At 35.4% G+C, this 15,161-nt stretch overlaps 5 protein-coding genes across 5 annotated transcripts; all 5 read right to left on the reverse strand.

Moving 5' to 3' along the window:
• Positions 1-109: 109 nt before the first annotated feature.
• Positions 110-1,687, reverse strand: FDP41_009253 (uncharacterized protein; the record flags this gene model as incomplete). The annotated part of the gene is made up of 4 exons (XM_044713192.1): positions 110-558; positions 682-886; positions 1,044-1,321; positions 1,528-1,687. 4 exons carry the CDS (start codon positions 1,685-1,687, stop codon positions 110-112), a joined length of 1,092 nt encoding a protein of 363 aa, XP_044557065.1.
• A 1,013-nt stretch (positions 1,688-2,700) lies between these two features.
• FDP41_009254 (uncharacterized protein) lies at positions 2,701-3,243 on the reverse strand (the record flags this gene model as incomplete). Its single annotated transcript, XM_044713193.1, has 1 exon — positions 2,701-3,243. The coding sequence occupies one exon, from the start codon at positions 3,241-3,243 to the stop codon at positions 2,701-2,703; it is 543 nt and encodes a 180-aa protein (XP_044557066.1).
• A 137-nt stretch (positions 3,244-3,380) lies between these two features.
• On the reverse strand, positions 3,381-8,334 carry FDP41_009255 (uncharacterized protein; the record flags this gene model as incomplete). Its single annotated transcript, XM_044713194.1, has 2 exons — positions 3,381-5,065; positions 5,154-8,334. The coding sequence occupies 2 exons, from the start codon at positions 8,332-8,334 to the stop codon at positions 3,381-3,383; spliced, it is 4,866 nt and encodes a 1,621-aa protein (XP_044557067.1).
• A 100-nt stretch (positions 8,335-8,434) lies between these two features.
• On the reverse strand, positions 8,435-13,039 carry FDP41_009256 (uncharacterized protein; the record flags this gene model as incomplete). Its single annotated transcript, XM_044713195.1, has 5 exons — positions 8,435-8,926; positions 8,985-10,130; positions 10,181-10,856; positions 10,916-12,556; positions 12,609-13,039. The coding sequence occupies 5 exons, from the start codon at positions 13,037-13,039 to the stop codon at positions 8,435-8,437; spliced, it is 4,386 nt and encodes a 1,461-aa protein (XP_044557068.1).
• A 207-nt stretch (positions 13,040-13,246) lies between these two features.
• On the reverse strand, positions 13,247-14,959 carry FDP41_009257 (uncharacterized protein; the record flags this gene model as incomplete). The annotated part of the gene is made up of 1 exon (XM_044713196.1): positions 13,247-14,959. The coding sequence occupies one exon, from the start codon at positions 14,957-14,959 to the stop codon at positions 13,247-13,249; it is 1,713 nt and encodes a 570-aa protein (XP_044557069.1).
• Positions 14,960-15,161: the final 202 nt, after the last annotated feature.

A 15,161-nucleotide genomic window follows, 5' to 3' on the forward strand; every position in this document is an offset into this window, starting at 1 on the left:
AAAGCTACACCTATTGTTACGGGATTTGACAACAGTTACAAAGCCATTGATGGTTTTGGAACCAACACACAAGTTCAGTTGAAAAAAAGTGTTATTGTATTGTTTCGCACTATGCGTGTTGTTTCGTGTGGAGCCCTTCCTTCAGAATCGTGTTTTTCACGTCTTCAAAAACTGTTTTCACATTATCAGTGTCAGTTGCACATGTCACATGCACATAGACCCTACTTGTATCACCTTCTCGGATTAGTTTCAAAAAGCTTTTTGTAATATGATCGATGGATTGTTCAAAATTATGTGGTTCGCCTTTGTAATCTGAAAAAAATACAGATATTGGATTCTTCTCTAATTTCTTCAAAAATAAATCCTTCTTATTGAAAAATAGTAAAATTGACGTGTGTTTAAAGTATTGATTATTTGCAATTTCCTCAAAAATTCTCAGAGATTCTTGCATTCTATTCGTTTTATCATCCTCATAGCATGTTTGATCATATTCTGACAAGGCCACCACAAAGAGTAAACACGTCACGCTCTCAAAACAGTGAATCCACTTTTTACGTTCTGTGTTGTTGTATTATCAATAACAATTCATAATTATTCATGAGTGATAACAATTAATAATTATTCACGTAAGATGACATAATTATTCACGTGTGACTCACGTGTCCAATAGGGATCACTTACCATTTCTTTGTCCTCCTACGTCTACTAATCGAAATTTTAATCCATCAATTTCAAAACTACATTCCACAATTCCTGTGGTCTTCACTCTACATTTAATAATATCTTCATAGGTTGGATCATAATCCTGAGCACTCACTCGATCAATGTTTTCAAAGAAGAATTCTGCACAGTCATATAATTGAAATTCATTTCTTCGTTCAAAGGCCTGTCATTATGCAATTTTTGAATTGTCACATGTTGAGAAAGTGATGTTTCATTGTGTGAGTATTGAATTCATAGTGATGTTTCATTGTGTGTGTATTCATAGAATTCATAGGTCCGAGAATTGAAAAATATTCCAGTCTTTTTAAAAAAACACTTACCGCTCGAATTCCTTTATCGTTCCACAGTTTCTTAATTCCAAGTCCCAACTGACTATTCACATTGTCAAATTCCTTAGCAGCGACAAATAAATTTGGATCCAATGCTTTGATTTTCTCTGCAATTTGTATATTCTCTTCATTGTCGAGTTTGATTTGTAATCTAGAAGTTGCATCAATCAATCTTAACATGTTAGTGATGACATTTCCTCGCACGAGAGGAACATAGGATTCTACTTCGTGTTCGCTAAATCCATTGAGATGAATGATTTTGAGTTGTTCTGTCCGATTGAAAATGATCAGTGAAAAAATTCATTGTGACATGCCACAATCATAGAATGCGTTACAAATGTTTCACAAAAGGTGTCAGAAGGTCATGAAAATATCATCATGATGACCATTTGAAATTGTCCATTCAATTATCCAAATATAGAAATTAAAGTTGTCAATATGATGATGATGATAAGCAACAACAAGAAACACATACTAAATAAAGTGCTTTTTCCTGATTCTCCAGATCCCAATAACAACAATTTAATTTCCTTATTTTGTTGTAAAACAGTCTTCTTTAAATCATCGGCAATCTTTTTATCCTTTTCTCGTGCTTGTTGTGTTGTTTCAGCACTTCCTCCTGTACATAGTCCCATGATGATGATGTTAATGTATCCAACGGGTTTTTTAGAATAATAATAATTGATGAGAAGAATGAGTTGTGGTGAATGACAAGTGACTTGAGTCAATGACGAGGAAGGAATTGTTTTGGAATTTAATGATGTGGTCCACAATTGCGGATAGAGATGATGAAATACAATTCCTTGTTGTTGTTGTTATTTTTGAATCAACGTTCTATTGTTGACTACTGACAGAGAAGTGTCAATACTATTCAACAATGACAGAGAGAATCAAGAAGAATCGAGATAATTATCAATCGTTGAAGCGGCACCACGTGTAAATGTGTGACACCAGCGCAAACAAATTTTTTTAGCGACTTTTTAGACGTGTCAACTGTTGGATCGTTTGAAGATTAAAATGGCGATCGGTGAAAGTTACTTGTTATGGAACAACAAAAAGTCCAAAGTGTCACACTATGACCAACAGTTTGATGTGTTGAATTCAAAACCCCTCTGAGAGAAAGATAACTTAGATTCGTTGCCACTTAAAAGTGGATCCGAGTGGAAAGAGACAAGAGACAGGTGGCAGGTATGTTGAATAATCAAACTTGGGTATTTTGGAAGAGAATATGTGCTATTCTGACAGGACGATTCACACGTTTATTGGAACAGCAATTGAATCATTTTAAACGATTATTTTCGAATGAGGAATATATTCATTGTTGTTTATTCTTTGTTACGTCCTGTGATCGTTGGATGGATCAAGTGAAAGAGATTTCAAAAAAAACAAATGAATTTCAAAAATTGAAAACAAGAATTCAGAGTCTTTCGTTGGATTATTCGAGTTCGACGCCTTTTCTTTTATATTTTCATTGTCTCATGTTTAGGGGAATAATTCCTAGATATTGTTTGATCTTTAAAGAGAACAACACTTGTATTTGCATGGAAGTAGTCATGACTACTTCTTCTGAAAGAAAAGACCGTTCAGAACATTGTGAAAAAGTGAAATTATTGTTTGAAAATGAGAATGAATGTGCAAGAGTGTGGAATTATCTGATGGATTTGATGCTATTGTTACTCAAATTCAATTCAGTCAAATTTGGTAAAATGAGAGATGAAGAAAGTAATCTCAAAGAGTTTGATCCCAAAAAACAACTGTCCAGAGAAAGAGAATTTAAATTTCCAATATTTGGACATTCACAAAGTAGCTCAATTCCTTCATGATCCAAATAGGTATTTTCAGACAAATCCAAAATTTTCAAATTCCTTACACGATTCGAGTTGAGAAGAATGGAAAGGCCAAAATGATGTAATTGAGTATTTCGTAAATTTAATTCTGTTAAATTGTTTAAATATCGACATTGGATCATGGATTTGAATTGTTGATGGTTGGCTGGGCGATTGTGCAAATCGATGGATATTTCCAATCGGAAACACACTCGTTTCCATTGCCGTGAAACTCTCATGATTTGATTGATGAAGATACTATGAGAAGGAATAAATGTCAATACATGATAAATGATATCATCTGGAATGTGATTCAACTGAAGAGAAGGTAAAGAGACCTCTTGAGAGGGAACAGATTGACCCATTTTTCATTGTATTAGATTTCAAGCTCTCTCAATGCGAGTGTTTTGTCGTCTATTCGAGAGGGCGATTTTGGTGATTTCACAAAGTGTTCAATTTCGAAAATTCACATCAACAATGAATTCATCATCTGATTTCTTTATTACTGGATGAACTGTGAAAATTCTTCTTGGACATTCATTGCATTGAGAGAAGTTGTACTTGTGTTGGTATCCAATGGTTGTTGAGAAGAACTATTGTTACCAACACTTGGAGGAACATAATCAAGAATGGAGATGGCATGTTTGTTCAAATCAAAAAAAAGAGTATAAACGGGAGAGGAATTGGGCAGTTGTGAATTCACAAAATGCAACATGTCCTCACAGATATCCATCACCACCTTATAGTCTGAACAATGTTGTGAAAGGAATTTGTGAAATGAAGTTAACACTTTGGTGTTGAGAGGTTTCGAGTCCATCATTTTCACACGCTTTGCAATTTCTCTAAATAAATTGGAACTGATGGGAAGATATTGTTTTAACACTTGTAAGTATTCGACATCTCCTTTTTTCACACTGTTGTTGTAAATTGGCTCAATCCAATCCGACATGGTGTTAATATCGTAGGCATTGGCAACAATGAGCGATTCTTCAAAGTTCGCATGATTTTGAATAAAGGTTCTCGCTTCTTTGGGTGAAAGTTCAAGTATCATTGGCATGTTTTGGAGTTTCTTCTTATTTGGAGTTTCATTGTAGAATTTGAGTTGTAATTTCACAAGAGCACTTAAATTGGTTGCTTTGACTGCTGTTTGGCAACAATCTTCTTTTGTGAGTGAAGATGCTGCCGAATCAAAATTTTCACAAACAATCTTAAACACATGCTCCAAAGGTACATGTTCATCCATAGATGACTGATAATTGGAAGAATTGCTCGACGAATCTGAAGAATCTCCACCAACTATTCTTCTATGAATTACTTTGATTCCTCTACATCCCTTATTATATAAATAAGTTCCATATTCTTTTAACATGTTAAATCTAAGGTAAACCATCGCAAGTTTTTCGTTTTGTTCTGGGAATTTAGTTTGAACATACGAAGAGAGAGCCATTTTAAGTTGATTATTGTTATCTTGATCCGATTGTGAATTCTTTTTCAAAATGAGCTCAAATTGTTCATTCTCAATAAGTATATCAAATAAAAATGTTAATTCTGCAAAATCAGGAATGGTCACAAGTAGTCGAACAATAAGAGAAAAATCCTGTTCATCTAAAATTTCCTGAATGAGTGGACCCTTAATTCGTTTCAAAATCGACTCAATTCCTTCAAAACTTGAGGACATGTGATAGCAATGATATGCTCTTACAATAAGTTCCACTTTGCATTTCAAGTTAATATTATGCTTATTGACGTGTCTCATTGCAGTGCGTGAACTTCTTTTTCCTGGACTATCTTGACTGGTTTGTGAAGAATCATTTTCTTCTTCTGCGTCCACTAAAGTAATCAAATGTCGAGCGATGGCTGAAGGATCTCTACAAATATTGGCAAATTCAGCAAACTCGTCCATTGTACACTTCACCAAATCAATTTGTTTTTGCGAATCTTTGAGAGGTTTTGGTGGCTTGTTGTTTTTAGTCATGGCCTGCTTGAAGAAACTACCTGTTGCTACACTCGAATATGAAGTAGAAAAGTCAAAACTCGAAAATGAACTTCCTGAGCTCGTTGACAGTCGATCATCTAAATCATCACTACTGGAAGTGCTTCCTGCATTATTTTGGAAATAGTCTTCAATCAAAATCTCAGTTTCATCTTGATTTTTGAAAATGGACAAGTCTTCATTTTTGTAATACTCTGCGTAGGTGTTAAACAGATAATGCGCACATACATAAGCAGCTCGATCAGTATCGAGATTTCTTAGTTGAATGAATGCAGAACACACCTTCAATTTTTTCTTTTCCAAAAAGCATCAATAATAATTTTAGAACGTCATAGCTATCTTTGGTGATTACACTCTCATAATTCAATTGAAGAATTCTCCCAATTCTATAATTGAGAGCAATAACCTTGAGATAATTTCTAGCCCCCTTCATTTTGTAACCATAGCACAGTAATTGCAATTTGTCTAATATTTGTTGTGCATCGTCTATCTCATCGATGTGTGGAAACACTTCTCTGAGCTGTTTGTAGAGATGGGAGGGCAACATTTTGGAATATTTCATTTGCTCGGCTTCTTGATAAAGAGTTTTCGAGTCGTTGGCTTTTGCCATCAACAGGGCAATATCTATAATTTCCAAAACTCCACTTTGATAATTGTAATAAGAGGAGAGTTGTTTTGCCTCATCGTATTGACTATTTAACAGCAAATTGTCAATAACCTTATCAAGTAAATCTTCGATATTCGAAACAGAGGATGACTTTTTTGAGTTTTCAATAAATCTACTCTCTAATGAAGCTAAAATTCCAGAAACATGTGTCGACGAGCTATCTTCTTGTGAGTTAGACAAGAGCATAATACTGTGGCTCAAAAACTCCAGGTCTTTAGTAGGTCTTGATGGAGTCACCTGGTGCTTCGAGAGCTCGACCGACCTTTTGGTGAGAGAGTAGGTACCTTCAAACCACTTCAAAGAAAGATTCAACAAGTGTAAAATTCCTGCCATTGAAATACTTTTTTGCAAAACCAAGACCTGTTCCAGGAAAAACTTGGCAGCCTCTTCTTGAGGATATCTAAATTTGATAAATAGATCATTGACTTTAGAGTAGGCCATTGTGAGCTCATGAGTGGATGAGAATAAGCCTTTTACCTTTGCTATTTTGTAGTTGGCTTGAGCGAGTGTAATTTTGTCAGTAGGGAAACTGATCTTCTTTCTAAACATGACTGCAACTTGTCGTGCTTCCTTAAAACAATTGTTTTCAATAAGGGTTTCAATGAACATATTTGGTTGACCAGTAAACACATTCATCTTGTCAGTTTCAATGACGACACCAGAATTGATGACTCTCTCTAAGAGACTGTTTACGCTGTACATACTCTCAAACTCATTTGACATATCTACTGCTAATGAGAATTGAGATGAATGAAGCAATTCTAAAAATTTTGTTCTTTTGAATTGTGATACCAAGCACCTAGAAAGTTGTTGAGCAAGTGCAGTAGAAGTAATAATCAGCCAACTTAAATCTCCTAGTTTAAATTGAAGAGGTTTTCCATTTTGCATATCTTTCACAGAGCTCACAAATTGTTGCAAAAAGTGTGTCGCTCGTTCATAGTTATCAAAAAGGTACGCTTCATAAAAACTTAAAAATAGAACAATAGGATTTGTGCTATCGAATAATTGAAATGCTTGAATGATGTAATTCACTCCACTTTGTTTTTCATCTTTGAGAAAATTGTTCGAGCAGAAATCTTGAATTTGCTTTTCAATTGCTTCAATTAATTTCTTGGACGACAGCTTTTGGATGGAAATTACTTCAGTGCTCTTCTTGTCGACACTGCATAAACGTTGCTTAATGGATTGTAACCAAGTTTTCATGCACGCAAATGTTTCTACATTTGAATTGTCATTGGAAATGTAGCACGTGGCAATGATCGTTAAAAGTGGCTCACTCATGCTAATCGACTTGTTCAACAAATGGTTAATAATATCGGTGCTTGATTTGGAGCAGCTTTGTAATTCTTCAGTACGTATCAACTCTAAAAACAATTTGCTTATTGAAGAATCTGAAGACTCTCCTGATGAGTCCATCCATAAGGCTTCATTATTATTGGATTCCGAGGTCACCTTCAGTGGCGTGCTTCCATCTTGTTTAGCTTTCATTTCTCTAAGAGAAACCAACAGAAATTGCTTAAAGGAATCAGGCATGAATTGCTGTACGATAGATGTTACGGTGGTAATTGGAACATTACTATCTTGAGCATGATAAAGGAATGAAATCCATTGTCCTCTCTTTGCTGTAGTTTGTAAATGATGCACATATTCTGGCAAATGATGAAGTTCACTAAAGATGCAAAGTAGTTTCCATGGTGAGACATAAATCTTGTTGCCAGTGTTTCTCATACCATCAAGTATTTGTACCTTGTCATATGCTGACTCATTTGTAGATTTCGAGAACTCCTTTTCAAGAAAGTCCTTAACAGAAATATCCACAATTAACATGGAATCTGTTGCTTCCTCAAGCATTTTAAGAACTCTGTATTGAGGAGAGTTCATGTATTTTTCCATCGTCATGTTATCTGTATTTTCCAAAATTTCAATGGATATCAAGTCATCAACAAGCTTTTTCATCAAGACAGTCTTCTCCTCGCTCTGTATCTTGAATGATGAATGAAATTCTGTAATTCTTCTGGCTGCCTTAGTATCTATTAATATGGATTTCGAATAAAGCTCTGAATACACATCAAATGCACATAATTCAATGAACATTCTACAACAAGCTGTGATCCACTGATCCGCAAAGTTATGAATAGCAATATGTCTCACTTTTTGGCATAATTCGTTTTGATCCTCTATGGAAAGGTATTTTCCTAAACATTCTGATTGTTCTCCATAAAGATAGGGAGAGCAAACGTCCTCACCATCTTCCAATAGTTTTGCAATACCTTTGTTCTTGTCCTTGTAGTTGTTCAGAAATTCTTTGTAAGCTTCCAATGGTCTCTTATTTACAAGATAATATTCAACATCAAGAGTTTCTTCGATTGAACATGAATGATCAGTAAAATCATACAAGTTATCCGTCAAATCGAGTTTGAGAGATCTATGTGGTTGCAAGAGCGAAAAATCTTGACTCTTTTCTTCCAATTCATCTTCCTCAATATTTAAAATATCTTCTATGGAAATGTCATTATTAGTTTTGATCAACATTTCGTAGAGAGAAATATCTTTTTGATAGGAGACAATATTTCCTCTTGAAATTTCATGTGAACATAAATTAATCGTCTTGCTGTTGATTTGTTCCTCCTCATTGAGTACTCTTCTTGATGGACTTGGTGTATGTTGATCTCCAAATAAGGCATTATGGAAGGTAGGGTAGGAGTGTAATGCTTTAGATATGGTTGTTCTATTCAGGAAATACTCGCTTGTTGATGGTTCTTTCATGGCTTCGTGCAGAGTTTTTGGAGAGTACATTTGAGTAGAGAGAGCAATGAATGGATTCTCATTCAGAATAGAGTTCATACTTGGATCGTTTTTAATGCCCAACACGGACCGAGCATGGACCATGGACAATTCAAACATTCGATTTTTTCTTGGAGAGTAGAATCAATTTAAGCCAATCTGGTTTTGATTCTTCTGTGAAAATCTTGCTTTCTTTTTCTAAACATTCCCATAAATCAAACCTGTCTATATAACGAAAACAGACACTTGGTAAATTCTTCTCAATGTAGAATGAAATAAAATCCTTGTGAAATTTGCTGAACTCTCCCTGAGGATGTAACAAGGAAGTGTTAATGGATGGAGTTGGATCTCGGTCATTGTCAAACAGAAGAATTGGATCATTCTCAAATATTGGAAATTCTACTGGGTGCACAGAAAATAGTTGATACGTGGCACAGAACCGTTTCAATAAGGAAATAAAATCAGAAGTGTCTTCTCTCACGAAAATTCCTCGAAGTGCCAAACTATTGAGTAAAATTTCTTTCATAATTGGGCTGCAATACTTCAATTGATCCTTAACAATCTCAAGAATCTCATTACAATGTTGCATGGCTGATGAAGCTTTCTTTGAAGTTGGATGTTCAGACACATAAGTAATATCTCCATGTTCTGTAAGAAGGCACTGAATTCCGGTAGACTTTTTTCTTTGAATGGAGTTGAGTCAATGGAAGAACACTTTTTGTCCATCGAACAATGCCAACATAATCATGGTGAGCGATACAGAAGGCTAGTCTACCTCTCAAGGATTCATTATCATGATAATCTTTTTCCAACAATATCCTCTCTCGTGTTTCCTTGTCCCATTTCATGACCCATCTTAGTGTGGTCACAAGATAGCTGGATTTGGATTTTTGGAAAGTGAGTACCTTTTTCGAGAGCATGGAAGGGTTCCTCATTCTCATCAAGCTAGAAGTTCTTCTTCTGAAAACAACATCATCGGAGTCAGATTTGGGAGAGGCAGAAGATGAAGGACTTTCTTCCACTGAAGAGAAAGAATTGCTGCTGGACTTGCTTATTTGTCCCATATCCGAAATGTCTCCTATCTGTATGACATGTTCAGAGCGTTGAGAATCAAATAGATCAGATGATTCATGGAATGGATTACCATAACCAAGATGATGAAGCTTTTCTTGAACTTTAAAAATACTTATATCAGGATATAACTCTTCCAATAATTGAAGAAATTCTATTACTTCCAACTCTTCTTCGTTCAATTTCTTCAATCTTATTAACTCTTTGATTAAGTAATTTCTAATGTCTTTGTCCAAAGTGTTGAATGCAATGTCTCTCATGTGCTCCACAAGGTCTTCTCCTAAATTTTCAATCATCTCTAGAGCAGCAGAATATTCTCCTATTGCAAGTTTCTCGTAAATGATTTTAAACGCAACTTCTTTAAAAGTTTCAAAATTATTAATTTCACAATTCGTGTCATGTTCATCCTTTTCAGAATCAGAACCAAGGTCAGATTTGATTTTCATTGATTTGTTTTTCAAGAACGAAAATCCTAAAGAAACTAGGCCGTTCAACAAACTCTCAGTAATGATGCTCTTATTATCTAGCTGTTTCCACCTCTTGAATAATGATTCATGTTCTCGTGTTAATATCCGTTCAAATAACTCAACTTCATTCTTTTCATCAGCATCTGAAACCTGATCATCCTCATCTTCTTGATCATAATTATACATATCTTCCTCATTGTTTAAAGAAATTCCAGTTTTAATTTCTGATCCAAAGTAAGACAGATCATTAAAGTTATCATTATAAAGAGACTAATGAAAGAAACATATTGTCACCAACACAACTATGTACCAGCACTTACCAAATCAATAGGTGTAATATCAATCTTCTTGTCATTCTTATTCTTATTAGAAATTGGTATAGAGCTAAGCACAGAGAGCTGGTCGAGTGGGAGTGCTTCATGCTGAGCTGTAGCCATTTGTTCATGTTCTTCTTCATTAATGAGTAAGTAAGATCTTAGCAAAGCTATTATGTTTGATAACAACAGAATCTCCTCAGGCTTTGAAAGATTTTTCTTCGAGCTCATAATATCCTCTATGATTGCAATCATGTGCACAGATGAAGATTGGTGAACATCATTGGAAGCTGCAGTAATCTCATCAATTTCTGATATTGTTTGACTTTCCATAAGTTTGTCCATTTTTCGTGGATTTCTAATTTCGAGTTTCTTAATGACAGAATTTGCACTTTCAGTGATAATAGGAACATGCTTGTTTTGAAATAAAAAGATGGAATCAAATAAATTTGGATCTTCCTCTCCCAATCCAAAACTTGGATTTCTTCCAAGTTCGTTGATTCTCTTTTCAATCAGCGAGAGAATGTATCCGATGGCTGTAGTAATTGTTTGAATTTTAAACTCACTATCTCGAGAAAACTTAGTTTCTTGAATAAATTTTGCAATAATGTAGCAAACATTCAGTTCTTGTTGTGGATCTAAATTTCGTAAAGTATCTTGCAGCACCGATAATTCACGATTTCTAATGATAAACCAATCATTGATGACATTAAAAAACAAACATTGAATATCCATACATACCTCAATCCTAATTCTATGGCATGCACAGATAATGATTGTCTATCCCAGCCGTTTAAATCGCAAAGTTGTTCCGCCAATCTTTGTCTTTCATACTTGATCAGATTATTGAGTAACATGTTTTTGGTAATGTTGAAGTTCAGATGATAAATACCATGATCAAGAGAATACTTATTACTAATACAAATGAAATGACATCCTGTTGGATATAATGGAGTCAAAAACACATTGGCAAGCATTTGTATATGTCCAAGTTTTCCAGACGATACATCATAAATTTGTAAGGTATTCCATTTCTCAATGTTGTTCATATGGTGAATAATGTAACACTTATCACTGGTTAATAAATAGTTCATCATCGAGTTAAACGGATTGTGGATTAACAATAGACCTTCACCAATGTGGCTTATATTTTCTTCTTTTCTTGGAGATAGGAGCATGTGGCTGCTCGATAATCGTGAGTCCTTTCTTGATAATAGACCATGCTCATAATTACTTTCTAGATTGCCTGATAATCCTTTTCTCAAATGAATGGAATCCTTCAGCAAAGTTTCTCTACGAGTTTTGTTGGCAACGACAAGTGGAGAGTTGAGTTCCAAGTCTTTTTCAAGGTGGCTATTGCTATCAGAAGCGTCAAACAATACACTGGTAGATTTCTTTGGTGGCTCCGTGTTGTCATACCAGTGAGATTGATAATAGTTGTCTGCAGTGTAAGTGATAGGGAGAAGAGATTCAACAACTGGTACTCCCGTCTCTTTGTCTTCAGTAATTGAGACTCCAATTTCTTCCTCTGAAGATTGATCTTCCTCGTCTTCGTCTCCTTCAGTATCGTCATTATCTTCAAAATTGTCTTCATGGTTGTGATCGATTTCTTTTTTGGTTATCTGAAAATTAGAATCAATGTCGATTATGTAAATAGAATTATTTTTTCCAACTGCACTCAATAAAAGGCCATTATTTGAAATTTGGAATCTAGAAAGGGTTTCAGAATAATCATTAATTGAAAAGAAAGGATTAAGATCAATCATTCCCACCATTTTCTGTTTTGAAATATCCCAAATATCAACGACGCATTGTTTGCTTGTCGTATGACAAAGAAGAAATTGTTGATAAGATACAATTTCTGAATAGGAACGTTCGTTTGTTTGTGGTTGCAATTGAAATGAAGAGCATAATACCAGTCTGTAATTTTGAAATGACAGCTCACACGCCGTTCCGTCACTAAAAATAAACATACAATGTCTACTTTCTAACACTGGGCAGATATGAGAGAGTGTCACGTTCGGATCTACAGTAGAGTTGTTTGTATTAGAGATAATTGAAAATATTTCTTGATAGCTAATCGTAACTTTGCTAACTTTCCAAAGGTGTTTTCCCGATTGTTCTTGGAAAATATTCTTTGAGTTGGTCAAAAAATCTATTAATTCCTTTTTCTGTTGTAAGAAAGGGAGAGGCTTTTTGAGGTTCGTGAGATTGGATGATTTTTCAGAAAGTCGTGCTTTCACAAATAAAAAAATTTCAAAATTGGTCTCGTTGGTAATTACAAAATAGCATGAATAAATAATGTTCGAACACTCAGTGTTTTCAAATAAATAAGGTAAATAATTAATGTCACATCTTTCATGTGATTTTAGCCACAAAAATCTTAAAACAATAATTATTACAAATTCCACCTCATGTCCCACGAAATACCTACGATTTGAAACAACAATTATCAATAGTGATATGATTGTTCAAAAATTGAAAAGTGGTATTGTCATCAGTTGGTTGTCCATCTTTCACAAAGTAAAATTGGAGTTGGTGTGTTTTCCTGTCGTACAGTTGCAAAATATCATTATATGGACAGTAGGATGAATTGATAAAATCATTTCCGATCGGAGATGGAGTTTCATCATGGTTGTGTGTTGTTCCTGTTATACCACATGAAACTTTCACTGGAAAAATGGGAGTTGATAGGGACGAATCGGAAAACACATGGTTTTTTGTTTCATTGCTTTGATCCATCAGTTCAGGTTGATCATCATCAAATAGAGTGGTCGGAGTGAGTGTTGTTGGGGTGATCGATTCATCCACATGAATTACACGTCCATGATGACCCATCTTCAACGGAACGATTGTTGATGCCATTTTTTGGAAATTTAATGAGGAAAAATCTTCTTCTTTCAGATACGTTTTTTGCAATTCGTGCTGAGAGATCTCTCTTGTGCACAACAAGATCATCAGTGTCTGTACAGAATGAAAGAGTTGCAAAATGAAAGCGAAGAATTTGAAGCTATTGAAGCTTTCCTGATTGTATGGCATGCATGGACCCAAGTGATAGTTTATTGAGAAGGATTATTTTCGAGGAAAGGGAGTGTGTGAAAAAAGTTGATACAAAATTGAGGTCGTAATGTCAACCAATTTTTTGAATTGATTCGTATCGAGAGCAGTCATGTAGAAGATAAAAACTCGTTTGGTATTGAATTTCAATTTCGATGTGTGGCTATTTTCAATGAATGACAATACTCTCAATTCTTCGTTAGTGAGGTGTATTTCTTCATCAAGAAGATACCTTAAAAATTTTGATTGATTGGAGAGAGAGGAAGAGGAAGAGGATGGATTTGGATTGACAATAGGATAGGAATCGATTTTGGACTGAGAAGGAAGATCATTAAAGAAAGTGGAAAAATCTTGGTGTTCTGATGATGGATCATACTGTGCGTACTCTGGACATAAACGAGAAAATGTTGTTTCACCTTCAAAGGTCTGTTTGAAAATATCCAGCTTTGTGAACACAAGAAATATTGGAGAGTATTTCAATGGTCCGTTACATAGCGTATCAAAGAAGGTCGTACTTTCTATGAATCTACTTGAGAAGTCATCTTCATAGCAAGTTTTTCGATAGTCGATAAGAGAGGCAGTATAGTAAGCTCCTGTTAGTCCAGGATAAACATTTTCATACTTTTTTCTTTCAGTTCGAGCTCCTCCAACGTCAAACACTCGATAGGAAGTGCCAAGAAAGTCAAAATCAATGTATGTAATACCTGTGGTCTTTGTTCTACAACTAATGATATCGTCGAGTATGGGTTCATATCTTTTCGTTTTGCTTAACATTCGTTTGGGTGAATCGTATTGAGATCTCAAGTAGTAATCCAAGCCATCTGAAAAAGAGTCGCTCACTGCAAATGCATTGAGAATTTCTCGAACTCTTGGATCTTCCCACATGGATATGATAATGTCTCCATAAGGAATATTCGAATCATGAATCACATGCCTCGAATGTAAGGTGCCGACCTTTTGTTTGTACTCTACAAATTGTTGAATGACTTGTTCATTATTGAAATACTCTTCAGGAATGTTGGTGTGAGCAATGGCACTGATTCCAAAGTCTTTGTATTCTGAGAGGAGGTTCAAAAACTTGGCAACACCCAAACCAAAACTGTTTAACATGTTGGAAAAGAGATACATTCTCATTCGATCGACTTCTGTGCTATTGAACCCTTCCTGTAACGTAACCCTGAATTGTCGAAAGAGAGTGGACTTGCCAGATCCCAACGTTCCACACATCATCAAGCTACACAGCGAGGGAGCCTTTGGCTTTGTGAATGAAGGAAGCTGTTGTTCTTGGTCAGTATTTTCTGACTTTCTGCAGCTTGACGGATGATGGTTCGAGTTTTCCTCAACCATGGTTATGGTTTCTTGGTTCGATGACGGGGAACGAGAGGTCCGCACGTGCGTTTTGATGGGAGATACAGGAGATTTCGTTCTTGTTGTCCTTGTTTGTTCTTCAGTAACACGACGACTACTGGTCGTTGTTGTTATATCAGATGCATCTAGGAAGATGGGGATGGGTTGCTGCTCGGTTGGTTGGTTAGGGATGGTGGTTCCTGTTGTTGTAGTGGTAGTGGTGGTAGTAAGGATTGGCTCTTTCGTGTGGTGTTGTTGCATAAACCGTTCATTCGCTCCTCGTTTGTTTCGACTGTATTCCTTTTTGAAGTGCGCAATCTCCAAGCGTTCGTTTACATTTCGTACCGTTGCTGGGAAAAAGAAAGAAATCAGCCTTTCCATGATTGGAAGATAGATGTTCCTATGACCAGTTGACCTCCACTAAAATTTGAGTGTTCTTCTCAATGTGAAGTAGATAGGAATCACGTAATCGGAATGGTGAGAAATGATTGTGTTGATAATTTTCAAGGGGTTGTTTTTGCTTCTCCGTTGTCAAAATCATCCAATAAGAAGAAGAACAATTGGCATGGAACGGTAATATCTA

Source organism: Naegleria fowleri (assembly GCF_008403515.1).
Source record: "Naegleria fowleri strain ATCC 30894 chromosome Unknown tig68, whole genome shotgun sequence".
NCBI classification, from domain to species: domain Eukaryota; phylum Heterolobosea; class Eutetramitea; order Acrasida; family Naegleriidae; genus Naegleria; species Naegleria fowleri.